This window comes from Cyprinodon tularosa, unplaced genomic scaffold (assembly GCF_016077235.1).
Source record: "Cyprinodon tularosa strain WSP-4 unplaced genomic scaffold, ASM1607723v1 ctg98, whole genome shotgun sequence".
Lineage (NCBI taxonomy): Eukaryota > Metazoa > Chordata > Actinopteri > Cyprinodontiformes > Cyprinodontidae > Cyprinodon > Cyprinodon tularosa.
In genome coordinates this window covers 3,033,108-3,061,028 of record NW_024039762.1, presented here as the reverse complement: position 1 = coordinate 3,061,028, position 27,921 = coordinate 3,033,108, and the positions used below count along the sequence as shown (strand labels likewise).

Here is a 27,921-nt window from a genome sequence, read left to right as displayed (position 1 = left end):
TAGTTTAAATTGTGTATTTGCTATAAAATAAAACAAAGTTGGTCTTGGAGATAAAGACAGAAAATCCTAAGGAAATTATTTGAATGTCAAAAAACCCAAGATATTTTTACATTAGTACTTGGACAGATTGCTCAAAGTTTTAAAGGAGCCAAAAGTACTGAACTGATACTGAATAACAATCTTTGATTAAAGAAATATTTGTATTGCACAATGATTTATTGTGAACCATTGCTAACCTAAAATGAGACTCATGATGTATAAAAAACACAACCTAATGCAACGCAGCACTTCAATTTGGTAAATTAATCTAATAAAAAAGCCCTATGCATTTCTTGGCCCACTATTAATTAAAATTGATACTAGAAAAATTGAAAATGGACACAAAACCGGAAAGAAAAACAAGTAAAACTGACTAAACATGTTGATTGTATCAGAGATTCCAAGACAGAATTTCATGAACTGAATCTACACATAACTTATCAGTGTAACATGTTTCAACTTCCCTGGCTGTAGTGCTTTACTCTTGTATGTTATGCTTGTCTTAATTCTTGTCAAAAAACCTAAGAAAGATAATATTTTTTTTTTTTTACACAGCTTACTAAGAGATATCTAAGTCTATTATAGAGTGGGACTTGAAATCAATGTCAAACTTTAAAAATATTACTTATTTAGTTCTGGTATACTTATAAGTCAACTGTACAGAAATGCTGGGCAATATGAGCAATAGAGAATCAGCTGATGGTTGACGGTAAATCTGTATAAACTTCAGAGATCTAAAGCTCAGATGGTAAAAATGTCCGATTAACAACAAAGCATTATCAAGTGGTGAAAGTCAAGACCTAAATTCAATCAAGAATCTGTGGGAAGAGCTGAAAATTGCTGCTGTCCAACAACCCAAGTGGAGCCTAAGCAGCATTTTGCAAAGCTGAACAGAATATTTTAGTCCCTCTCGTAAAAACAGAAGATATATTCCTTCAAGAAAAAAAAAGGCAGTTCTAGTATTGACTCGAAAAGGATGAATACAAATTAAAACTATAGATAATTTTTCATTTACAACAATTCTGTGCTTTGTTTTGACACTTAAAATCCTAATGTATGTATAAATGTGGTAGAAAGGCAATACACATTTCTGTGATCTTTCTGAGAAATTTACTTCCTTGTAAGGAGGTAAGAACATGACTACAGTAAGAGTGCTGCAAAATTGTCAATGGCTACGTGTAGAAATTGCACAATGTGGTATTACTGTGTGGTAGGGTTCATGCACCTAGAGTGCAGAGTTGAGCTTTCATACATTCAATATCTCAGAGATGCAGTTCTATACAACGAAATTTCTTTGACAGAATGAAAGGTATAAACATGAAGCATTATTTAAAAAAGGACACCTTTTATGTCTTTAGATGTCTTCAGCATAGTAGCAGCTTAACTCACCAGTGCCTGCTGCTAACACAGCTTCTTTATTTAATTATATTTACAAACAGTCTGAAGTGCGGTAAGTCTAAAATATAATCAATATCTACTATACATTGCATTTTGGTTTGCAAATTGTTTCCAGAAGTATGAAAGTACAGCTGTAAAACAACTTTTCATTAAAAATTAAGGAACCAATATTGCAAAAAATCAAAGAAAAGCAATCTTTTTAACAGTTTGGGCATTTGTGCCCTTTTTTTATCAATCAAATTAGAAGTGGTATCCAGGGAGGAAACAGCAGTAAAAAAAAAGAATAATGGAGTGCAGAATCACATATGGCAAAAATACTGAAGCCCACCATTTACATTTATACAGATATGCACATTCTGGTTTGGGTATTCCCATGTCAGCATTTGTACACCTTTTTAATCTCATCTGTCCCATAAAAATCACCTCCACACCTGTCTTTTAATTTAAACAGCAACATTAACATTAGCACAGTGCTAAAATGATACACTTTCTATTTTTCAAAATATTCACAAAGCTCGTCTAAGCTTTTATCAGATGTTAAAGGGCAAATATCATCATTAAGTTATAGCATTAAAAATGTTTAAAGTAAGAAAAGTAAACCACTTTTAGCCTTTTCAGTGTTTTTCAAAGCATGAAATGAATTAAACGCACTAAAAAAGCCTTTACATTCATGCCTTTTTTAATAAACTGGAAGTTAATTAAGAAACACATGTGGGTGATGAAGTCTGCTCCTCCCTGTCTTATACACTGTTGCTGAGCATAGGGATCTTCTGTTAAAAAAATGGAATATGTGGAAACAGGATGCATGATCAATAATAAAAAAAAAAAATTAAACCTGATTAAAAAAAGAGGGAGTAAAACAACCAGACCCTAATAGAAAACACAGCCTGGTATTTATGAGTATAAGGTTGATCAAAAAGTCAGGATATACTTTCTAGATGGTAGATCTTCTATTTTGTGCCCTCCTTCAGCACATGTTGGTTGATTTTGGCAAATCAATTGAAATATTTGACCACTGTCTCTGTCTAAAAAGTATCTTTAGCCACAGTTATTAGCTTTAGCATCAACTGTGTAGCTGGGATAAGGTTTTGGCTGCTGTATGAAAAAGAAAAACAGACCAGTAATATGGAAAACGGTAGTGCTTGACAACCACTGCAAGGCTTTCATGCAGGGTTATTTTGAAAATACCAAGGTTAGCCAAAACCAGAGCCTGATTCCATCTTAGAATAAGTCAAATTAAAGTTAATACTTGCATAAATTTAGTGTTTCGAATTGCAGTTTTTGTCACAAGCTGTGATCTAACAGTGTGTAGTGAATAACAAGTGGATCGAGTTTACAACTGCTTTTAAATTCCTGGGTAGGGTGCTGGTTTAATAGGTCTCCAATTCATTTCATAACATTTGTCCTTATTTTCTCAATCTCATTGGATAAACCATGTAAATCACTTTGCTCAAAATTGAGCTGCGGTTTTGCCATCACTACTTTAGCTCTGAGTGAACTGATGCCTTGAGATATTCAACAGCCCTGAACACAACTGAAAGAAAAAGTAAAAATGATGATATATGCCCTTTAAAACTGAAGAGCAGGGAATGTGGGTCATTAGTAGATAACCCATGAGAGCTCTACGTTCACGGTACGGCTGAGAATTCAATCTCAACAGGCAGGATACACATTTTGTTAAGTATTTTGCTCTCGATAAGTAATATCTCCACAGAAATGCAGTATGCATGATCATTAAAAATACGTCTAAGGCCTTAAATAAAAACAATTTCTCGAGGCAAACAGGTCAGTTTTAATTTGGTAAATGCTGAAATTGGGAACAAAAATGTACATCTGTCCCCATCACTGTACAAAAGCCTATATTCCTACACATATCCTTCATAACACAATGAGACAAGCGGGGGCTACACACCTTATGCAATTTACATTGATCCAATGTAAAGAAGAAAAAAAAAGAAATTGCGTTGTGGAGGTACAGTTATTCAAACTCTACTGGTGTGTTGTGGCTCTCGTGCTCCTGGGCCACGACGTATGGAGGAGTCAGCTGTGAGCCCCGTTGGGTTTATCACCATGATACACAGATAAAAGCAAGTGGAAGATCCCTACACGCCGATTTTTTGCATTCACAGGCACATTGAATCATGTGCATTTACACCAACAAACACTCAAATTAAACTGCCTGTATGCATGCCTGCACAGACCAATGCATGTGCATACAAGGACACATTCAAATGGAGATATGAGTTGGATTTTTTTTAAGGGTCAGCCTTTTCTCTACAAAGTTGGATATGTTCACCGATGTGGCGTGCAGAGAACAGTTCTTACCTCAAAAAGGCCTCCTTTGGCCTCATTTAGTTCCCACAAGAAGCAGGTCCGATCAAGTTCACCACTGATTAGTGGTTAATCAGCTTAAGGCAGGTAAGGTGGTAGCTATGTGGCCGAGCTAAAGACTTAGTCTGTACTTTGTTTTCCATCATCTTAATTCTTATGGGTTTAATTAATACGGCTTGGCCCACTCAGCATTAGGAGGGCTCATTGGAGTGAAGTTTCCCAGCGAGGATGACGTGTTGGATGTACTCGAGTGTCCCTCCCAGAACATGGCATCAGTGGGCTTGGGGGGGCTGGGGAAGGAGCGTGAGCTGTCGTCCAGAGAGGCCTGGTTCAGGGGGGGCGGAGGCAGCACAACGGCGCAGGTCTCACTGCCGACCAGTGCCTCCACCAGACAGCTCTGGGAGGGCCAAGGCCCGTTGTACCAGCAGTCCTCCCTCAGGCTGTCTGGCAGAGGGGGGCCTGCTGGGCCACCAATAGCGGGGAGAGGACGGCCGGAACAGGAGGGGACCGGCGGGGCACTGGGGGGGCGAGGCACTGGAGCCCGAATAACTGTGACGTTATTGTTCTTTTCCACGTCGTCCAGACACTGGACTGGAACAGTCGAAGCTGCTGAAGGCAAAGAGATATGGAGAGATACGGGTGTAAGAGAAAAAAAAGGATTTAGGGATGAAAAAATACTTTTTACATCTAAGAACATAAAATCACAGAGATGGTGGCGACGTTATGAATGGAAACAAAAATCTAAAGCAATTATGTTTTCTGAGCTCTTTTGAAAAGCAATCACTCTGATTTAATCATCATGTTTTGTGGATTTTTTTTGTTCTATACAAACATTGACTACTGGCATACACCCCTTTACATACAGATATTATGGCTATAATTAATGATAATAAAATGATTAAATAAAACTTGATAAGGCCTTTGAAATGTATTTTTTTGCATAGTAGCATAGAAAACACCCATAAAACAAGAATAAGGTTCAGAGTTTGATTATTGTGGATTTTCTTTCCTCACAAATAATTAAGTAGTAATTAAGTAAGGTTTAATATATAGCACCTTTCTCAGACAAGTGCTGTACAATATGAGGTAGAATACAAAGCAGGATCATATAAAATTCATATAGGCAAAATAAATACAATCATAGCATGAGGCATAAAATACAAAAAAGAACCATATAAAATACATGTAGAAAAAAAATAAATAGTCATAGTAGCCCTTAATGAAATGAGTCTAAAATGCTTGATTAAAAAAAGAATGTTTTTATTTGTTTTTTAAAATCATCAATGGAGTTCACCAAGGGCAGGTAAAGTGGTGGCGCATTCCACAGTCTCGGGGCGACAGCTTGGAAGGACCTATCACCTCTTGTTCTTAAACGGGTTCGAGGGACCATTAAAAAGCTCTTCACCAGATCTCAGACTGCGAGCAGAAAAGTGAGGCTGCATCAAGTCGCAAATGTAAGAGGGATTCGTCCATGCAGGGCTCTAAAGGTAAGGATGTGCCTGTGGCAAGGCACTGAACCCTAAGTTGAATAACAATCAATATAGAGCAACACAAATTAGACCTAGCATAGAATTAGCTTAATGAACTTCTGTATTACCACACACTAAAATCTATAGAATGGGTAAAATACAAGCATACACTTTGTCAAAGATGGAAATGGCAACATTAGCCTGATTTGATGTGGGGCAAATGATGGCATGTTTTGTACAAAGTGGACAGAACGACAAAGAAGGCGGATCCTTGTAAAATTCTCCAACTTTACTTTAAAGTAGGCTCATCTGCCTCAACTTACCGTTTCAAAAAGTTAAAGCATCTCCTACACATTAAAACTGCTTCGTGTGTAAAGCAGATTAACAACAAGTTCTGGAACAGGAACCAGCAGTGAATGTTTTAAAAATATCAATCTGAAATAAACCATTAATAACTATCTAAACAGTGTAGTTTCTCTAAAATCCATTAAAAGCAAGGTCAATTATTATTGTTGGTGTATGTTTCTATTGGTATCCAGATGTAAACCTCTGATCCTGTGTTGATTTTAGAAAATCCACAATAAACAAACATTTGCACCCAATTCTTGATCTGTTTAAAGCTGCTGTTTTCAAAAATTGAGGAAGTTCACACTAAAATCACAGTGATGGTGATTTTAATCATCATCGTTAAAATCATTATGATTATTATCATCATCATCATCTGCTTATGATGATCTCGTAAGCAGTTGCAAACTTTATAACAAGGAATTAGGACCAAATTATTAAAAAGACTTAATTAGTCTAAGCATATTTACACCTATCTATTATTTACTTGTTGAATACAGAACAAAAAAACAAAATTCATCAACATAGTAACATCGCTAAAACTTTAAGCTGTATCCACAGAATTTGACACAGTCAAAATGTAACTTTTTGTATATATTTTTAAATGAAAATTTATTAAATATTTCCTCTTTTTGCTTTAAACTATTTTTCTTTGGAGTAACTGGTAGGACTTTATTAAAAAGGAGGTGAAATAAATTTATGAGGGAGAGCAAATCATTACAATATCAGGAACTATACTGAAGAATTTACTGTGAAATATCTGCTGTAGAGAGTCTATAAATATTTCATTCTTTAAAAAAAGCATCAGTAGACCTACCTCTCTGCATAAACAAAGACAAATTCTGTTTCCATACACAAATCAGATCCTAATCTGAAACTCGCACCACGGCTTTGATTTCAAATCACCACCTTAGGCAAAGATTGAGCTTTGAATGAGACTCTGTGTTACTTTATTAATTTTACCATACCTCTCTCCATCCACACATCATATATCCATCCATCTCTGCCCTGCTATGCTGCCATGAGATGGTCTCCTGAGTCTAGGATTTGAATAAAAGTGATTCCAAAGGAGGAACATTAGAAGAATACACATGCACAGAATGAGTGAATAAATAACACAGAACACTCTCCTCCCCCTTCTGTCTTTTTCGCCTCTTTCACTCCGCCTGCCTCATCCGAGCCACAGGATTATTCAGTGGAATAAATAGAGCAAGGTTTATTTTCCTGCTGAATTTCGTTCTAATTTTCACCTCATGGCCTCTTCTGACACGCCACAACAGAGGTAGTGACAGCAGGCAGCGTGCACGGCCCTGGAAGGAGGGGAACGGGGGAACAAACCACCTCATAATGCCTGTATTAAAGTGTTTCGGTGGTTTGAGGGGATATCGCATGTCTTATGACACCTCTGCAGAAACTGAAAGAAGAAGCAGCCTGCTTTTCAGCGAGCAAAACCTTTAAAAAAAAATACAAAAATAAGACAGATGCAACACTGACAGGGTTTCTTAGATTTTTTTTTTTTGTGAGAGCAAAATATCTCAAACTTTAAAATATCCGATCATCTACTTTTCTAATGCTTACTTTATTATTAAACAATGAAATACTAAACATCTGAATTAATATTTAACCTAATCATTATTTTGTATCATGGCTTTCATATTTTTGGGGTATTTTTAAAACCTCTAAAAAAAACCTCTCTTTGGGTGTTTGAGAAAATAGTAAACAGGATGAATTTTAAGTTGAACAGTAAAGATGTCCATTCAGTCGCGCCCGTGGCCCTTAAACGCTTTAATTTCATTCTCAGTTTAAAGGCTGAGCTAATCCTCTCTTAAGAGGGAAGGCTGCAACACTGCAGGTGGTGTCAAAATGAATGCAGGGAGCAGACATGTAGAAGATCACATGTGCATCACATTAAAAACAGAATCTAACATGAAATGGTCTGAATAAAAGTCTGCTTCAGGGGGTAGTCGCTCACCTTGTCTTGTTTCACCGATCAGCGGCCTGAGCTTCCCGATCAGGCTTGTCTGGTGCCTCAGCTCTAAATGGAGACGGGTGACCTCAGAGCGCAAAGCTGTATACGTCTGCTGGATGCTCTTCTCCCTATGGACCAAATGGGACGCTCAGGTTAAATCACACACTGGTTTTAGTAACATCCAGAGCAAAGCAGGCATCTAGTTCACTGTTTGCTGAGGAAAAAAAACAGGAAAACCTTTTTGCAAATTAAAAGATCCTTATTTATAGAAAATAATGCATTTAAAGTGGCCTTAAAAGGAGGAATATGATTAGAAAAAAAGCAGTGCAGAAAGCCTAAATTAAATTACTCATGCAGTCTGCTGTCTGACTATCCTCTCATTGATAACTGTATCTCTGCAGAAGGACTCTGCCACCAATGGGACTCGCAATAATTACGTACCTTCCAGCATCAGTTCAGTTTTTTACTTACAGTTTGGAGATTCTGAGCTAAGACTATTCCTCACATACACATAAAACAAAAAAACTAGGAATTAGGAATACGGTTAGGATGTCTTTAAAAGAAAACCAAGATGTTTTTTAATGTTTGATATTTATGAAGTCAAATTTTTTAACATAATTATTCAAACATCTTTAAGGGTTAAGGGTCTTGTTCAGGGACCCAGAGTGGCAGTCTGTGGGAATAAGTGGGACTTGAACTCAGAACCTCCACAACCCAAGCACAATGCTCTAACCACTAGGCCACCACTCTTCTAAACTAACTTTAGATGGTGTTAACCAATTGAAATGTATTTAAAAGTAAATAAAAATTTAGATTTTTTTCTAAAATAATGCATAAATTAGACTTAAGACTTAAAAGTAACACAGACTTTACAAGAAGCCTCTGCCTATCCTTCTTGTGTCCTCACCTTATTTGTTCTCCTTTCCCAATGAGTTAGTTAAATAATATAACCATTTCAAAAATGACATTAGTGTTGAAATTTGGAAAAATATACATGCAGCTATACTGATATTATATAAAATAATTGTTTTTTTTCTGGTTTGAGATCTAAAGGTGAAAATAAAGGTCTTATTAGCTAAATAACCTTTCCCTAATCCCCCTATTCCTGTTAAGAAAGAAAAATCGGGGTTTCTTGTTTCTTTGAGCGCTTTGAGCGGTGAGATGAAATCAAAGCATTTTCTTATTTTTAAAAGATGATTTAGATGTGCTTTTTTAAGAGTCTCTCAACAATGAGGTTGCCTTGTACATAAAACAGTCCTTACAGATACATAGAAACATATAATAACTTACGGTATTAAAGACTTGCTGTAGCTCAGAGGACACTCAGCTGTCCTACATCATGTCACAATGGGCGATTTTTAGACATAAAGACAATATTAGAGTGAAATAACAGAAGCCATCTAAAGTAATCAACCAAAAAGAAAGTGTGCGTTATCTTTATTAAATAGACGAAAAGTGACAACGTATCATCCTGAGAGCACTGCTGAGTCAAAACTTAACCCTGAAACTGAAAGAGTTGAAACATTTTCAAGAACAATAAAATGCTCAGTTGTTTTGAAAATGACAACTAGGAACATTATGAAAGGTTGTCAATCTTAAGAAGGTGTGAGGAGTGCTAGATTTGCTGCATGCCTGCAATGAACACTTCAGCTGGTCTCTTCCCTTTTGATTATCACCATCTTGTCACCTCTTATTTCAAAGTTATAACTTTAAACATCAAAGAAACATATTAGTTAAAAAAAAACAATAATAATAGCGGAGCTGAATTCCCTCTGATCGTTATCAACAGGGAGCAAAATGATCAAAAAAGCAAAAAATAAATAAATGCTATAAAGTAGCCTGGTGGTTATGATACATTGCACCTTTCCATGGGTATAATTATATTTGGCCTTTTTTAATAAAAAATTTGAATATGAACTGAAAATTATTTTTATTTTTTTATTTTATTTTCTTTAAAAAAATAAAAAAAATGGTTGGAAGCAATTCTTAAAGCAGAGAATTGTGTTTTTGTTTAATTCATAATATAATAGCCCAATTAGGCTACAATTTGTTCAAAATAAACAATATGGGTGTTTTCCCTCAATTAGGGAGGAAATTGTGTAATTTTTTTCATCATAAGCTTTTCAACATAGTTCAACTGAAAATTTTTAGCCATTTTTTGTCGCTTCTGGAAACCAAATCTCCACATTTTCTGGATCCAGCATGTGAGAAAAAACGGAGGACATAAAATTGGGGATTCAAAGCTAATATAGACAATAAAACCAAAGGTTGGAGAAACATGTAGGCTATTATGTGCTGAAATACTACATTTCTTTAATGCCGAAATGAATAACAGCCTGCTTTGCAGAATGAGATGAAATGCAGAATTACGCTACACCATCCTCTAGTGGCCAAACAGGACAAGTACACTCCATGCTGATGGCAGAGCTTATGAAGGGTACTGCATTAATGGTTAATGTTAATTACTTTTTATCTCCCAATACATGTATACAAAAGGATCTATCTGGTATTTTATCAAAAAGACAGTAAACCATACATATTCTACACAGCAACAATTTAAATTTCATTCCAGATATTCTTTAGGAGTTGAGCAACAGAGTTTGCATGGCATCTGAAAGATGAGCAGGGGAGATTTTATTAATGCTAAAACAATCCAGTTCACCTAAGTTGACACTTTTAACACAGGTAGGAAAAAGAAAGCTAAGAAAATCCTATTTTCTACAAAACTATGTTGCACTATATAAAGTTTAAAGGAAAATTCCGGTTTTTAACACTTTTAGCCCCTTTTCTGTAGTGTCCAGGATGAAATCGAATGATCGACACCAAAATTTTGACGATTGGTCCTGTCTCTGCTATTTGGCTCATGCAGAATCCCCCCCTGGCTGCTTCAGAATGGCTTTCATAGTGCATGTCCGATAATGTCCTTAAAACAACCTTAAACGTTCTTTTTTTTAATGTGCTACTCACCGAGTCGTCAACGCTGTTCAATGACGTTCAAAAACAAGTTTCGTAAAGAAAAAACGTTCCTGTCTTGTTTTATTTAGCATTTTGTAAATCCCATTGAGCTCTGTTGGAATAGTCAATATCCCTCCGCCACCGGAAACGGAAATGGGGCCTGTTTACGCTTAGTTGTAGTCTTTTCGCAAGGCCCAAGTGTTTCTGCTTCACTCTGTGTACTCCGACGTGGAGGTGCTAACGTCTCTGTTAAACACTTTAAAAAACTCTGAAAATGGAATACGAAAGGTGGATTCTTGAGGAGGACATATTGGACTTTGAGTTTGACGGTACAAACATTGTCGCCAACTAGTGGTCTGGAGTGTGCAACGCTTCAGATTCGAACGGGAAGCGGAAGTTTATAAGCGGTTGTGATGTATCGGAAAAAATAGTTCTGGGATTTACAAAATGCTAAATAAAACAAGACAGGAACGGTTTTTCTTCACGAAATTTTTTTTGGAACGTCATTGAACAGCGCTGACGACCCGGTGAGTAGCATATTTTAAAAAAAGAACGTATAAGGTTGTTTTAAGGACATTATCGGACATGCACTATGAAAGCCATTCTGAAGCTGCCAGGGGGGGATTCTGCATGAGCCAAATAGCCGAGACAGGACCAATCGTCAAAATTTTGGTGTCGATCATTCGATTTCATCCTGGACACTACAGAAAAGGGGCTAAAAGTGTTAAAAACCGGAATTTTCCTTTAAAGCTTAAAACTGACCAACTATTTGAACAATACTCGGGGAGGATGTGGATTTAGAGTTGACATACATCTAATCCAGCGGCACCTTGACCAGAATATATCTTTCTTTTTTAAGCAGAATCAACTCTCAAAACAAAAAAAAAACCTTCTGAAAAGATCCAATGTTAATATTCAACTAGAATTATGCAACTTTATGACATTCGGCAATGGTAACAACAGAGATCAGTGTATATTACTGTTTTGTTTTGTGACGAAACCACACAAAATAGCACATAGTTGTAAAGCAGACTGAATATTTTTCAAACTTTTCGCTTACATGCAAAAAAATTAGGTGGTGGAAGGTTAACCTTAAGTATCACCCTAAACTCACTATTCACAGGGTGCGACACAGTGGTAGGAGGATCATGGTGAAGCATTTCATTAGCAGTGAGAGGTCAAAGTCAAAACATTATTCAGTCTGAGCTTCCGCTCTTTTGTGAAGAAGATATTTTTCTCTTCAGATGTAGAAATAACTGTTACAACAGGTGATTCAAAAGTTTGGGTGAATACATATACACAGCAGTCTAAGAACCATGTATATCTTTTTGCCTTCACTTCACAAGTATGAAATATTTTAACAGATAGTCACTGATGCAGAGTTTTATAAATGGAATTAAATGGAGAAAAAAAAAACTTCCTGTTTGTTTATTAAATGAAATCCACAATAAATACATACCTATGCAAACATTTCAATGGTTTGAGAAAAAAAAAAAAACGTTCAAAGCACTTTATATAATTCTTTATGCAATTCTTATTTCATACTTTAAAATTATGTTAATATATGTTTTACAGCATACTTTCTCTGGTGATAAGAAAAAAATACCCTACCTTGCGCTATGTTTTCCATCACATGTCTGGTTCAAGTCTGGTCCATTAAGGCCCTGTGATTCCTCCTGAAACAAAGGTTTATGGTTACAGAAGATAAGAACACTTTATTGATTGAGCAGCGGGGGAATTCAGTGGTTAATGCAGCTTATGGAAAACAAAGAAGGAAAATAAAATAAAGGCCAATTTCTGCTTCTGACGCATAGCCTCTGCAACCGTCATATCTGTCTCTGTGCGACCAACCCCCCCCGCGCAGAGGTTCTGCAACCATCGCCACACACCTAAAAAAAATCCTGACTACAGGTCGGATTGTCGCAAACCCACGCAGACCTCAAGTGGAAGTGCACAGACAAAAAGCAGCTCTTACTGGTCCTTGGTATGCCTTTGCGGCTGTCTGTGTGGTCGTCCTTCTCGATTCGGTGCCGGGGCGCGCCATTTTTAAAAACCGAGGAACAATTAAGGCGAAAGGTTAATCGGTCTTTTTTCCAACTCCATTAACAGAACCTGTTCCTCTTTGATGTCTAGCAACACAGATGCATCTCCTTGACTGTAATATCTTGCAGATGCGCCATTATTTTTTTGGAAGATAAACACTCCCGTCGCCGGGGACGCCGAAGTTCTGGTGCGTTCTTGAATAGGCTCCCTCTTGCGCTTTGACGGAAAACTGCTGCGTGTCCCTAGAAATTCCAGACCGATGGTCCAGAAGCATACCAGCAAAACTGGTTTGTGACCACACCCAAGCGACATTTGATGTGTGCGGTTGCATAAGTATAATCTGCCCTTAAGCCACATAATATAGAAGAAAACAGAATACCATGTTTTGTAAAGTCTCTGGATGGCAGATACCACACACTGAGGCAGACCTAAACTGTTTAGCTCTATTACGACAGAAACGTTTGATTCTTTATTCTGCTACTGAAACAGCAGCTCAGAATCATGGTCTGGTAAAAGTACTAAAAGTATAAGTGTTACGTTTAGCATAATATTAATTGTCCAACTTAAGCCATGTTTCAGTCTAGATCTTCTACTTCTTTAGTCCTTATTTTCAGCATTGAACTCTTTTAAATCACATCCAATCTTTCTCCTCCAATGCCACACATCCTTTAGAGCTACTTTTATTTTGTTTAATTGCAGGATTTACTTTCTTTGTTATACTTCCACCTCCTCTTTGCTCCTGTACCTCCCTCCTCTGCCTTAACCTGACAACAGCCAGATGCATGTCTAGCTCCGCCTAGCTCCACTCACATACATCTGGGAACCCGCCATAGGAATTGCCTTTACTGAAGGCTGGGCCTTATCAAAACTCCTTGCATATGATTGGATAAGCCACTTGTCTGTCATCTTTATTGACGTGCTATTTCAACCACTCAAACCGAAGCTAACCTGTGACGCTGTGAGAGGAGGAGCCATTTGGTAGATCAAGCTCTTGCCAAATCCAGTCGGGAGAAGGGCGAAAACATCGTTTCCACCAACAAAAGCCTTCAAAGCCGTTCTCTGATGTTCTTTTAATGAAACAATATCAGATAGATTGGACAACACAGAAGAAATAGCAGCATCAATGCTAACGCTTGCTTCCTCAACGCGAGCCGCCATTGTTGTTGGAATCTCACGGTCGCTTCTCCACTCCAGGACACACCCACCCTGCGTCCTGATTGGACAGACCATAAATTCGGTTGGGGAAATCACTTTCAATGAGCGGGTTCCCAGATGTATGTGAGTGGAGCTAGGCGGAGCGAGACATGCATCTGGCTGTTGTCAGGTTACCTCTGCCTCCCCTCACCGTGCTTCTCTCCAGCAGTCGGCTGTTCTCTAGCATCACCCTCTCTAGATCTTCCTTCAGCTTGCGGATCTGCAGCTCAGTGTCGACTCTCTCCACCTGCCAGCAGTCCTGAGGGCTATTCAGACTCTTCATCACTGAAAAGAAGAACAACAGATCGGATGTCACTAAACGAAAAGTGTTTTAAGATTTTAAAAGTTGTGGTACGTTTATGTACTTCATAATCATTGCACAATGAAGAATACTGAGGGATTAGTATGTCTACAAGGGATTAAACTTAAAAAAATCTCAATCAAAATGTCGAGTCTAAAGTAGTTTTAAAGCAGCAGTTACATGCATTACATTTTATACTTGTAATATTTGTGATATTTTCCATCTGACTGGAAGAAAACAAACACTTTTCAAGTGTAATAAAAGTGTTTACTTTTAAGTACTTTAAAAAAGTGCACAGAGTAATTTCAACACAGTTTCCACTAGGAGGGAGTTCTGCAAAAAGGGCAGTTCTGATGGCTATATCATTCGCTGACATTTGTCTTGCCCTTGACCCTCTCGAAAAAAAAAGTTAAATTCAGGGCAGAATTGCATTATATCCTCTCAAGTTGACTTTACATACCTTTGTGTGCCTCATATAAGTGAATTTTCAAAGGCACGCAGACTTAAATAGTGCACATATTTGTTTTTTCGGCGTGTGAAACAAGTCGAGAGTTGACTGCAGTTTTCTTCAGCTGAGTGGAGTAGAAAGCAGGCCTGTGTGCTCTACCTGTACCTTGGGTGGTCTCCATCTCTGTCCTCAGCTGAAGCAGCTCTAACTCTTTGGCTTGGAGCTGCTCCGTCAGCAGCTTCTCACTCTCGCTCTTCTCCTTTTTCTGATACAGAAAACGCATCAAATTATCAGCATTGTGGTCCAATATATAAACTTCTGTTCTCACTGTTCAGACACACATATCAGAAGTAAGAGAAAAATAATCCAACAAATATATGAAGTAATAATTGTTAATTTTCTTTGTACAACAATATAAATGTAAAGCTAATTTGTGAAAGTTTTAATTAAAAAAGAAAACCAACCAGTTTATTGAGCTCCATCTGTAAGTCCTCCTTCTCAATGTAGATTCCTCTGTAAGCACTGAAGGCCTTGTTAACGTAATGGGGACCCTCGGATGGTGGAGCCTCTGGCCTGAAGAGCTACAACGAAATAGGAAATTAAATAAAATACGTTCTTGGGGAAGGGAGACTTATTAACCTCTACTTCACAACTGATAGTAGTTCCTGAGGTTTTAATGAAACCATTTGCCTGTAGTAAAACCCACGCTCTATTCATTTCCTCTTTTCCAAATGGCATATGCTAGTCCTAAGCAAATCTTTCACCATGTTTTATTCTCATTCACACAGGCTTTATAAGAGCTGTCTCGACATTAACACGTCACATCTCACTATCTGTGGTATAAATGTCAATGACTTCTAATGTTCTGGTCTATGTTTGACAAACTTCTGAATATGTTTGCGGCTGTTTTTGGTACTGTGGCTTTACTCTACCACCGATAGGAGAGATCCTGCAGAGGACAAGCACATGCTTTATGTTAGAGTTAAACCATGTGTGTTTAAATTTTGTACTGCTGCCTGTGTTTTGTTCTACATGCTTCTTAGTTTCTAATCTTTAGTAATCCTTTGAGATGACATTGATTGTGGTTGAAATCTCTCTTTTTGAGCAAAATTGTAACCATTAAGGGTTATGCCATCCCTGTTACGTGCCTTTTATGTTAACGTTGGGGAAATGCAAATCACAACCAGATATATTTAAAGGATTTCTTTTTATAAACCAAGTCCAAGTGCATTTTTGGGAGAAAAAGGATTAAATTATTGTAAAGACTAAGGAACATGCTTGATGTGTTAAGGGCTGGTTATACTCCCGCAGAAGTGTGTCGCAGTGAGCTTGTCGCCCATATTTTTGTTTTATGCCCAATTTTGAAGCGTGGTCTGGGCTGTGTTATTCCACGCCACAATGCAAGAGGGACAATCACAAACTAGCTATGGGTCTAGATATGGCCGAGGCGGTGAGGAAGTGGGGACAAGTTTTTGTGACAACAGAGAGATGAGGGCAAAAAAAGAGCAGGGACCAATCAGATGCCTCCTGTCTGCTGCGCTGTCTGCAGTCACCTACAATTTTGGAGAGGTGTAGTAGAGTGCCTGCGGAAGGGCCGGGGTCACATTTGCGTTAACTGTGACACACACATGCAGACAACCTGGTTTCTGAGTATAAATCAGCGTTTAGAGATATGTTTATGGAGAGGCTTAATGCAGGCCTAGGTTTTATAAACCTACAAAGTCTTCAGAATCTTACAGAGCTTGGCTATATCAGTTGTCCAAGACTGAAATAAGTATGACGCAGCTAGAGAGACATGGGTGTCTGCTTGAACTGACAGGTCAGGCAAGGAAACCATGAATCACAGAAGACGGCCAGTGGCCCATCCACGGTACTTGGAGCGGATAACTGTTAATCGCACGCCACACAAATCTGATCTTGTGGAAGAAAAAAAAGACATGATATGTCCTGCAAAAAGTCTGCAAAAGTGTAAGAAGAGGGCAAAACAAATGTAGAGAAACGTACTCTGCTCAGACAAGAGCAAAGCTTAACTTTCAGGCCGACATGTAAAACACTATTGTTGTGGCAGACAAAGGCGGAACCACATCATGATCACAAAGTCCCTGTGGTAAAATATTGTGGGAACATTATCATGTTGTGGAGTTTTACTTCTTCAACAAACAAGCGAGCAAGGCTGGTAAGATCGAGATGAAAGGGGTTTAACACAAGGACGTCCTGGAAGTAAACGTTTTAGAGACTAAAAAAGGTGAGACTACACTTGAACATTTATGTTCACAGACATACCTGATTATTTATGACTGAGTTTGAGCAATTTTATAAAGTAGATAGGGAAAGAAAATCAATCTTTGAATGTAATAAGCAGTTTCTAGGACTTTTAGTTGTTACAAAAGGGAAAAAATGAAGGGAAAAAAATGTATTAATCATATATAATTTTAATTCTGCTTTCCAACTCTGAGTTACTTTTTGTCTTATCCAGTAAAATACTAATTAAATAAACCAAGACTTCCTGAACTAATGAACAAAATGTATGAAAAATAACATTTGGTCTTGTCAGTAGATATAAATGCTGTTTAGTCTCAAATTATTTTAGGTTGTGTGATATTAATGTTAACATATTTATTATTAATGAAAATATTATGCAACATCTAAACCTGCCACAATTCCCATTCTTTCTCTTTCCATTCCTACCTTTTCCTCTAATTGCTTCACCCTTTTCTTTAGGAAAGTGTTTTCCCGCTCCGTGTCTCTGAGCCTCTTCTTTATGTCCTCGTAAGCTGTGACCAAGGCGAAATGAGAGGCGACAGACTCATCACCAGCACACACGGACACAGGGCTCTCTCCTGCAGGGGTGTAGGCTGTCTCGTGTTTGAGGATACAAATGTCATCGTCTACTGTCAAAGGCTCCATGTCTTGACAGAGGCCTAATCCTTGGAGGGAAGGACCTGGGAGAGATGGCAAGAATAGTTTTAGTTTAACTGCATTGTAAAATATCTAGAGTTCATGCTTCTGTTGGCTAATACAAATTTCTTGTTTTCTTTAAGCTCTGCTCTGCTGGTTTAGACATTTTTAAGTACTAAAACACACAAAAAGAGGAACAGTTCCACACGTTATTTGATCAAAGTTGTATTTTTAAATCCAGCAGAAAAACTGAAGTAAATAGAAAATCAATAATTTCATTTTTTTCACCTTTTTAGTAACTTTACGAAATTTGTTTAGCATCTGTTTTCATATGCATTAGATCGTATGTGTTATGTCTGTGTGATACTGAATTATTTTAGTCAAAAGAAGCTGTTTGCATGTAATAACAGATCAAACAAAGTGTGAATGCTTTGTTTTAATGCAATCATAGAAAAGAAAAACAAATGTTCAACAATTGTCCTAATGATAATAGATATTAGCTGTTGAGGCCAATCTAAATCGCTGGCTGTTTGAGTGGTACATTTCTTATGAATCTATATGTTCGGTTTGCAAAATAAAAGGATACTAAAGACAGTTTTGTAGCAGAACAGCACCAACATCAGAGGTGTCAAGTAACGAAGTACAAATACTTTGTTACTGTTCTTAAGTACACTTTTCAGGTATCTATACTTTACTCCATTACTTATTTTTCCTCCTACTTCTGACTTCTACTCATTACATTTTCACACAATTATCTGTACTTTCTATTCCTTACATTTTTAAAACAAACGTTACTCGTTACTCTTAGCTTTGGTTTAATGTTTATAAATATTTATTTCATGTCATGTGCGCCATCCAATGCAGATCATTGGCACCATCCACATTTTAGTGAAAACTAGTGTAATTAGATGACTCATATAATGCAAACACTCATCGGTGAGCTAAAGGGAATCATCAGAAGCAAGCAGGTGTTCTTCAAACTGCAAACACGAATTGTCTATGCCAGGGGTGCGCAAGTCCAGTCCTTGATAGCTACAATCCTGCAACTTTTTGATGCAAATATTTTTAACAAACCTGAATCAAATGAGCGGCTCGTTACCACGCTTCTGATGAACTAAATGAGGAAAATTAGGTTTTAGATTCAGGTGTGCTAGAGAAGAGATGCATCTAAAAGTTACAGGATGGGAGCTCTTGAGGACTGGACTTTAGCACCCCTGGTCTATGCCATGCTACAATGTCGGATTCAGAAAAAGATGTCGAAATGTCTGAAAGGGTCGGACACAGGCGAGAGCGTATCGGGAGATGGAGACCAATAAGACCTCCCTCATCCTTTGCACTATCTCAAAGAATTTTTAGAAATAGTTGAAAAATTGAGTTTTCAATTCATATAGTGAAATCTGGCTGTTTTTTTTAAAGGTTACTTTATACTTTTATACTTTAAATAGTTTTTGGAGCACATACTTTTTCACTTTTACTTTAGTAAAGAGGTAAATTTGATACTGCAACTTAGTGTACAACAGAGTGTTTTTAAACTGCAGTATCTATACTTCTACTTAAGTAAAAAAATGTGTGTACTTTTGACACCACTGGCTATCACTGAGGGGGTTTCTCTACAAAAGAAAAAAAAAATATCCCCCGTGGGGTTTGATCTACCTATAGAGGCTTTCTAGATGTTTTCTAAAGATCCAAAGCAGGTTTCTTCCTCAGATCGCAGCAGACAGACTGAAGCTGTCAGTGGATGATGTCACCTTGCATGATGCAGCAAACATAAATGGTCCAAGTTTTATCAAATAAAGATACAAGTTAATCCAGACATAAGTGTCAGCGTGATTAATGAACAGGATATCACAGCCCAAAAAAAGTTGAAAGCAAAACATTCCGCTTCATTTTTTATCCAACTCGGAGGTTATCAACAGAAAGCTAACCCCACGAGCAGAGAAAACGAAAGTAAATGTTACTGATCCGTGACGAGAAATGGACTGTCATTTTTTTTTTTTTACAGACTTCCTTTAATGAGACAGAGGAGCTAACGGGAAATATTAAATTAAAAAAAGAGACATTACACAACAAAGGGAACGAGCAACTGCCTTATTTTGATATAAACAATCAATGCAACTCGATAACTGTTGCTAACCCCTGTGTTAGCCTTGGTTCAACCATCACTTTCAAAGAAATAAACACATTACAACACAGACAGCTCTCCAAAAACACAATACTGTACAATATAACACCTTTATACGATGACTCTGACGAATAGGCCACATTTCTCTCTAATGAACGACACCAATCTTTTGATATCAGCTAGCTAAGATCTGCTAAAACCTTGTTTGGCTAGGTGAATAAAAAAGAGCCTTTTATCTAAACACTGTCGAATTGCACTGACCGTTAGATGCTATCCTCCTTAGTTAAATATCAGCTGGTCACATAGAGCTACCATTGATGCTCAAAAAAAGGAGACCAGGCAATGAGAGAAAACAAAAGAGACGAGGCTGATTTAACACTCGCAAGTGCATATTCCGAACTGACAGGTGAGGAAACAAAAACTTCCGGGAGTCACCGCTGATAGCGTCCTTTCAAAATAAAAGCAGTATTTAAAAGTATTGGGATTGAACTTGCTGTCTCTCAAGTATTGTGGGTGAGTTTGTTTTAAATCCCCCCCTAAAAAAACAATTGCTGTTAAATCTTTACATGTATATTCATGTCTTTAGATTATATAAATATAATCTAAAGGCATGTTTCTGGCTTTAAAACAACGTAAAGAGATATATTGGCGAGCTGCCAGCATCAAGCTAAACTATAGCATTGTTAAAAAGTGATGCTAGCATAAAGTTCTCAATTTCAAATCTTTTCTTTTCCAAAATAATTATCTTTTGCATAAACTTTAGACTTGTTTACCACCACAAATGTAGTAGTATAGAGGGCCAAAAGTGCGCCTGTAAAGAAATAAATTGAGGGATATATATATGAAAGTGTAAAGTTAACTGTTTTAAAATGCATTGAACCCATTCAAAGTGCAACTTATTTATTATATACACTTATTACCAAACTGATGCCGAGTTGAGTTGTGTTAAATCAAACAGGTCCTATAGTCACTCTATTACAGATGGAGTATTAAAAGTAATTTTTTTTTTTCTGTATATGTCACCAGACGGGCTCCGTAAAAGGTAAAGATAAGAAATAAAAATCTTTTTTTTGTTTTTTTCTGGTAAGATGCTACGTTTTTTTACATATTTATATAATTATTTCATAATTTCAATGCCACAGTCCATCATAAAATAATTGTAAAAGTTTTTTTCTAAATCATGTCCTTATGTAAAACTCTTCCCCCATCTTTCCTGCTGTTGGAGGTCAGAGGGCCCGATGTGTGGCAAGTACAATAGACTGAATTCAAATCCACAGCATACTTTTCAGATTTTCATTGGCTAAAATATGTATAAAATCATGTACTGCTTTCTTGCCAGAGTAGGGATATGATGAAATTAAGCAAAAACAGTGCTGCCCACTGTTTCACTGAATCAAAGCCTAAATCAAACAATGCATTCTTTAACAAAAATGCAATTACCTTACCTGTTTAATTGTGCTCAGGATTACTATAGGATTGTTTTTTTAAGCTGCTCTCAGTCCGTCACATAACACAGCTATTAATCGACTATAACCAAATGTACTGTTCAGTTTATCTAAAATTAAAACTATAACATACTTTATTTTGTAAGTCAGCATAGAAGTGAAAAAAATTTATTTGCACATTTTAACAAGATGCAGTCCGATCAAATCTAAAGACAAATAGTTATTTGTGATTGTATACGTAGATAGAAATAACAAAATGTGTTTTAATTGCATTGATGGTAACTAAGAGAGTGACCGATACAGGTTTTTATAAGCTGATACCGTTTATTTAGACTCCAATATGTGCTGCTTATTTTGGGTGCCCGATTTTTAAAGCCGTTTTTGCTGTTCCTACTGGCATTTGTATGATAAAAATGAAACAGAAATAATACATTTACACAAGTCTCAATTAAAAGAAAAATAAACATTTGATAATCAATCAAACAAAACATCATCAATGGATAGGAAATGGAGCGAGCGTGCTTCACATGATCTAGAGACATGTGCTGAATAAATGAGTGAAGACATGATTTTCAGACGATGAAAAATACTAATATAGGCCAAAAACATTAGCTTGCCAAAATGTCAGTCTATCTTTAGTAGTTATAGACTTGGTTCTATGATTTATTATTCTGCTCTGCTCCCCTTTGGTTTGTAAGATGTCGCAGTTCTTCATCATTAACATAAAAAAAAAAGTTTTGCTTAAGGAACAGAGTGAGACAAATAATATTGACTGATATTGATATTTTGCTCTGAATGAAGCTGCAAAGGTCAATGACAGCAGAATGGAAGAGGAACTGAATACTTGCATCTCAAAGACACAGCAATGTAAGTTGAACTTATCAGATGGGTAAACTCATTCCACCATGATTGACATTCTTGGTCTCTGTTGCTTTTACCTTCTCTCAAACCTGTTCTTGACTGTCACTGCCCAGCCTAGACTGCCCTAAAAAAATGACACTGACAAATACACACATTTTTTTGCATTCTTTTCAAAAGTAGAGTAATGCCTGTTGATTTTTCATTATAATATGACACTACACATGATGCACTGCAAAACAAATGAAGTGTTTTTCTTCAAATGCTTACTCTGATAGGGTTCGCCATGAGCGTAAGATTCCTGTACCATTGTTATTGCAGTGTTGTCAGAGGCTGAGTCCCTTCTGAAAGACATAGAGGAGATGCTTGACTGGTTTCCAAAAAAGATTCCCTCCAGCAATGCATTGGTAGGTTTCATTCAAGGAATGCAAATACATAGTTAAGCATGAACAATGACTCAGCTGTGATGGAGATAGTTATAATATCCTGATTAAGTTTTTATTCCTAATCACATAACCTTTACAGGAATTAAAAGTTGACATCTTATTGTGTGTTTTTAATAAGATTATTTTCTGCTGATCTTGCTGCTTTCAGGATATGGGCCACTAAGCAAGGTCCATGTTATCTAATATTGTTTTCCTTTCACAGAATGTTATTATTAAATTCCCCGTTTAGCAAGGCAAGAGCTATTCAGGCTGGACCAGCCCTTAGAATTTCAAAGGTACACTGATTTGCATCCCTAACTCCAAAACAGCATGTTTGTAGAAATCTAATCGCATAAATATAGTATGTGGTTGTCACAGGAGCTGCTTAACTGCTGTTCAGTCTTAACTGTATAACAGCTAAGCTATTTATCATGGCTAAACCTCTCAGTATCTCATTCATGCTTTACCATCAAAATGAGTAACAATTATTGTAATGAATTTTAACAAATTGGCTTGTCCCTCCCTTTGTTAACAAGGCACAAGCCGCTCATTCTAAAAAGAATTTGAAGAGCAGTTGGTTGTTGCAAAGTAAAGCAATGCTTAAAATAATTGTCTATCCAGACACTGTGAGTTGGAGAATTTGCTGCTTGACACCACCCTGGCCTGGTGTCAGGGAGGGAAGCAAAATTATTCTCCTCTAGAGCCATGTTCGAAACAGGCAAATGCTGCAGGAAGTACATGCAGTGAGCCTCCTGCAAACTGTCTGGGAAAGTATGGAAAAGGAACGAGAGAAGGATACCATCATGCTACTACATGTCTTGTATTTGGGAGCCGTCTTGTCTCTCGGAGTAGGCCCACTGACAAATTTTGCCTAAAAAACTTAAATAGCATTTTCAGCTTCCCCAGTAAAGCCTATGCTAGGGTGCTGGAGAGGAGAGCCCGGCTGATGGTTAAATTCCAGCTTCGGGAGGACCAGTATGGGTTTTGTCCTGGCTTTGGAACAGTGGACCAGCTCTACACCCTACACAGGGTCCTCTGAGGTTACATGGGAAGTGCTTTGTGGACCTGAAGAAGTTATTGGTCCCTAGTGGGACCCTAGAATGGGTCCCTAGTGGTGCCTTGTGGGTTGAGCTTCAGGAATGTGGAGTTTAGGGCCCTTTACTAGGGTCCATCCGGGCTGTACAAAAGGAGCAGGAGACTGGTCTGCAATACTGGCATTAAGTTGGACCTGTTCACGGTACATGTTGGACTCTGCCAGAGCTGCGCTCTGTCACCGGCCCTGCTCATAACCCTATTGGACAGTCTCTAGACGTGGCTGAAGAACTGGGGGGGGTCTGGTTCGGGGACCAGTACATCTCATCCCTGCTTTTTGTGGACGACATGTTTCTGCTTGCTCCCTCCTCCCAAGACATACAGCATGCACATGGAAGGTTGGCAGCCAAGTGTGTAGCAACCAGAAAAAGGTGGCATGTCCCCTTCAGGTTGGAGGAGAGTTCCTGCCTCAAGTGGAGGAGTTTAAGTATCTCTGGGTCCTGTTCATGGGCCAGGGGAGAATACAGCGGGGGATCGATTGACGGATTGGTATGACTTGACTGTTGCTATAATGTGGATGATCCACCACTCTGTCTTGTTGAAGAGAGCTGAGCAAAAAGGCAAAACTCGGTCTATGTCCCTAACCTCACATATGGTCATGAAATCTGGATCATAACGGAAAGAACGAGATCCCTGATACAATCGGCTGAAATGAGCTTTCCCTCGAGGGTGGCTGTCCACTACCTTAGTGATAGAGGAGCTCAGTCATTCTGGAGGGGCGTTGAGTAGAGCTGCTTCTTCTCCATTTTGAAAGGAGTCAGTATTTTTCAGATGCCCCCTGGACGCCTCCCTGGGCAGGTGTTCCAGGCACGTCCAACTGGAAGGAGGCCCAGGGGACAAGCCAGGACATGCTGGAGGGACTATGTCTCTTGGCTGGCATTGTAGCCAAGAGACATAGCGCCTAGGGCTTCCCGCAGCAAAGCTGGAGGAGGTGTCTGCAGAGTCTTTACTGAGACTGCTGCCCCTGCGACCTTGTTGATGAGTATGAAACTTAAATAAAAGAGAGGCAATAAAATATTCTAGACCATCTATGCCCAGTGATTTAGGTGCAGCTGGGTGGGATTTTGCTTTTGATTGATTATTATTATTTTTTATCAGAATCAGCACATTAATATTTTGGATTCATGCTAAGGTAACTCCCCAGATCCAAATCACATGAAACACCCATTGTCACCTTAAGGCCCATATAAGGCACGTTTGCCTCAGCTTTTTCTAATGCACAATTTAAAGTATTGCATCAGATAAGCTTGATGGAAACTGCTAAATCTCAATAAACTCCCTAAAATTCACAAAAAGAAATGTTTATGCTCCATTAAGGTTGGTTTTTGGCTTTTGGGAAAAACGGTTGATGCAGAAAAAGGGGGATGGACACACTTTTTTAGAATCCGCTCTAACGTTGCAAACTTTTACTTACATGACTATTCCGCTTTTTCTGCTGTTGGTGTCTTCTTGAATGGTCCTATTATCCGTATAAACATGGCTGGAAGCAACATCACCCTTACTATCTAACTGTCATGATCCAGTCGGTGAGGGTTTATCCAGAGGTAGAGACTTGTTGGAGGGCGGACAGGTATAGACTTGGTTTGACCCTGAGGAGCTATTGAGCGGACTGTCACTTGGGAATCCAGGAGGACTTGAACGGAACTTGTGGAGGTTAATCCCCTGCTCAGTGTGGGACTCAAATAATCCTTCCAGGGGGAGAAGGCCAAACATCCAGCTTGCAGGAAGGCTTCCTGCAGAAAGGCAAAGACAAAAATAGGTTAGGCTCAGCAAAAAACAAAGACTCAGTTAGACTCAACAAAACTCAGCTTGGCAAGAGTACCCAAAACTGGCAAACACTCTGGCGCCGAGGTAGTGACAGTCCATGGCTCAAATAGTCCTCAGTGATGAGCCAACCAGCCGCAGGTGTGTGGGAGGACCGATGAGAACAGGGCGCCACCTGGTGGTGGAGGGAGAAAACATAAAAACACAACCCAGACAAACTGCATTCCTAACACTAACATGTTAACGTAAGAACAAGTTGCTCAATAGCAATACATTCATTAAAACTTTCCTTCTTTGGTCTGTGCTAGATTGCAGCCTCTACAAACCTGACAATGTAATATGGACGACGTAAGACGCCTTTGCCGTGCTTGGTTAATTCTGTTCAAACCAGAAAGAAACACGTCAAATTCGAATTTTCTCTTTTTAAACTTGAAACGTTTGCTTAAAATTCAAATTAACTTTAATGGAAAAATGGCTATATAAACCTTGAGCTATTTCTCAGTTTAAGTCTCTGAAACATCAGAAATATGCATTAATAGGCTTTAATATATTATAGAATCATCTGTGACCACAACATATTATAGATATGAAAGGTTGTCAAAAAAATAAAAAAACTTAGTCTCAAAACTTTGGCCTTAACTCTAGTTATCCAAAGGTTGGAACATATAGAGGCTCTCAGACACTTGGAGACCTATGCAAATAGATCCACACTGCTGATGCTTTGCACGTTAGCATTATGGTTGTAGGGGTGACCTCATTATTTTATGTGCTGAGGCATGATGTATACAGTGTGAATGCTCCATGTTGCCTATATTATTTTTTTTAAAATCTATTCTGCAGGAAGGTCAGGCAGACGTAGAAGAGGTCCCAGAAATCTCTATCATTGACAACTTCTGTTTTGTGAATGCAGCAACTGAGGAGGCCCTGATGGAACAGAACTGAATGCATGATCAGTTAAACTTTTTGAAGTTTGTGATGTTTTAATTTTTAATTTTATGTTTCTTTATTTTGGAACCGAGTTAGTCAGAGTTGGAGCTTATATTTCGCTCAGTCTTGTTACATTTCTAATCCTCCTTCATTTATGTTGGATTATTTTGTTATACAGTTAGAGATACAACTTCACCATCTTAACAGAATAAGATATAAAAAAAAATGACATGGGTTAATTTGTCAATATCTGTGGAGGGTTTGAGGTTCTATGAAGACAGAGCAGTTTGTACATTCCAAACATCCCTGTAGCACCTCACATCATCCTGGGTGACACATGAACATAGTTTTTCTCTCTTCTACAACGACCTATATGCTGGGTTCAAAGAAATAGCATGGGGATCTAACACTCCCCCCCAATAGTTATTTCCCAGTTACTTTATAGGAATTATTTTTAAAGATCCATAACAGACATCCAGGGTCTTACTTCCCCTTAATGGGCAATTAAAATATTGCGGGAAACTGCTAAATGACTCTCTCCAATTACAGTGATTAAAGTCTCCCATTATGAAATTTGGGTCATTTGGAGCAAGAGCCGATTAGTACTATTTGTGTACAACTTTGACGGTGTAAAACTTTATGGATAACATTATCAGCATATTTAATTTTGGTCCTAGGAATAATCAGAGGAAATTCACAAGGGAGAAGAAAGGGCAAACTAATACAGAAAGGAGCTCAATGTCCACGGTGCAAATGTTCTCACTACTGGTCACATTGTGACTACAATGCTGGTCTATGCAGACAGGATAGGAGAGGCTTAGTCATAGCCTCACATTACCTGTTTTTTTTTTTGTACTTCTACGTTTTGCCGTAATGTTTTCAGAACCATACAGGAGAAGCAAGAGAAAATTCAGTACCTGCAAGAAAATCCTACAGCTACACCTATTTATTGAAAATGAAATGTTAATTTGTTTTATCCAAAAATGTTGTTTTTTACTGATCTTCACTCAGTAACTTATTTCAAAGAGGGCTTCAGCATATTAAGATTCATCTGAAAACTTAATTGTGATACTTGTTTCCTTTTGTCATACTGTATGGTTGTGATACTGTAGCTAATAAAACACAAATGCTGTTGCATATTTCTAGTAGATTTATAGATGCCACTGTTCGGTCCTCTTTGTGTGAAATATATTAAACATATTTTTCCAAAACAGTGTCCTGTTGTGCTCCCACATTTAATTTTGTCTTTAATCTACGTAAAAAAAAGCAAGTAGGAACATAAAAAAAAATGACACCAAAGATATAGTAAAAAAGAAAGATTAGTGCTCTGATTCAGGGGCATGGGGAGTATCAGCTAAAAGTTAAAAGTATGTATTATAATAACACCTGAAATACATACCATGCACAATTCTAATACCGTCAGTGCTGTGCTCAGAGATTTTTAAGGGCAGGTGCTCAGGTTGGGTAAAGAGTACCTTATACGTCGCATGGAGCCGCCAACAGCTAACAATGTCCGATGCTGACGTTTAACAATCTTCTGCAGTCCATAGGCAGCAATGTCACATTGGTATCAAATAAATAACAATTTTAAAGCCACTGATATAAAACCCAGGATTCCAGAATATCTTTAAGTTATTAGGTATATATGACAAGTTATATATTAACAAAAATTTAAATGTAAAATATGAAAAAAAGTGCATAATATGTAATAATTCTATTTCAAGGTTAAAAACTCTTATTTAAATGACAGATATTGTTATTCCCTTTTCAGATGAAGGACAAATACAGTTATTTGCAGAAAATTTTACACATTTTCTGGTTATTTTTTTAAGTCCAAGATGTCTGTCATTAAACACAGAAATTGAAAATGCAGCTTAATCTACCCCCCTTTAAATGAA

The 27,921-nt window shown here is 37.7% G+C and overlaps 1 protein-coding gene and 1 long non-coding RNA gene across 5 annotated transcripts; one reads left to right on the top strand and one right to left on the bottom strand.

The window, feature by feature from the left end:
* Positions 1-1,383: 1,383 nt before the first annotated feature.
* azi2 (5-azacytidine induced 2) lies at positions 1,384-19,933 on the bottom strand. 4 transcript variants are annotated; one of them, XM_038275883.1, is made up of 8 exons: positions 19,774-19,933; positions 17,181-17,434; positions 14,957-15,073; positions 14,652-14,757; positions 13,895-14,028; positions 12,118-12,182; positions 7,555-7,679; positions 1,384-4,377 (listed from the first exon to the last, which is right to left on the bottom strand). In XM_038275883.1, the coding sequence occupies exons 2-8, from the start codon at positions 17,397-17,399 to the stop codon at positions 3,935-3,937; spliced, it is 1,209 nt and encodes a 402-aa protein (XP_038131811.1). In that variant the 5' UTR covers positions 17,400-17,434; positions 19,774-19,933; the 3' UTR covers positions 1,384-3,934. The 4 variants fall into 4 exon arrangements, with proteins under 4 accessions (XP_038131811.1, XP_038131812.1, XP_038131814.1 ...); XM_038275884.1 differs by having other exon boundaries at positions 1,384-4,374; XM_038275886.1 differs by having other exon boundaries at positions 7,555-7,684; positions 12,129-12,182.
* Positions 19,934-19,972: 39 nt separating this feature from the next.
* LOC119777041 lies at positions 19,973-26,855 on the top strand. The gene is made up of 4 exons (XR_005279867.1): positions 19,973-20,025; positions 21,759-21,824; positions 22,137-22,222; positions 25,937-26,855. It is a non-coding gene; the product is annotated as an uncharacterized LOC119777041 (long non-coding RNA).
* Positions 26,856-27,921: the final 1,066 nt, after the last annotated feature.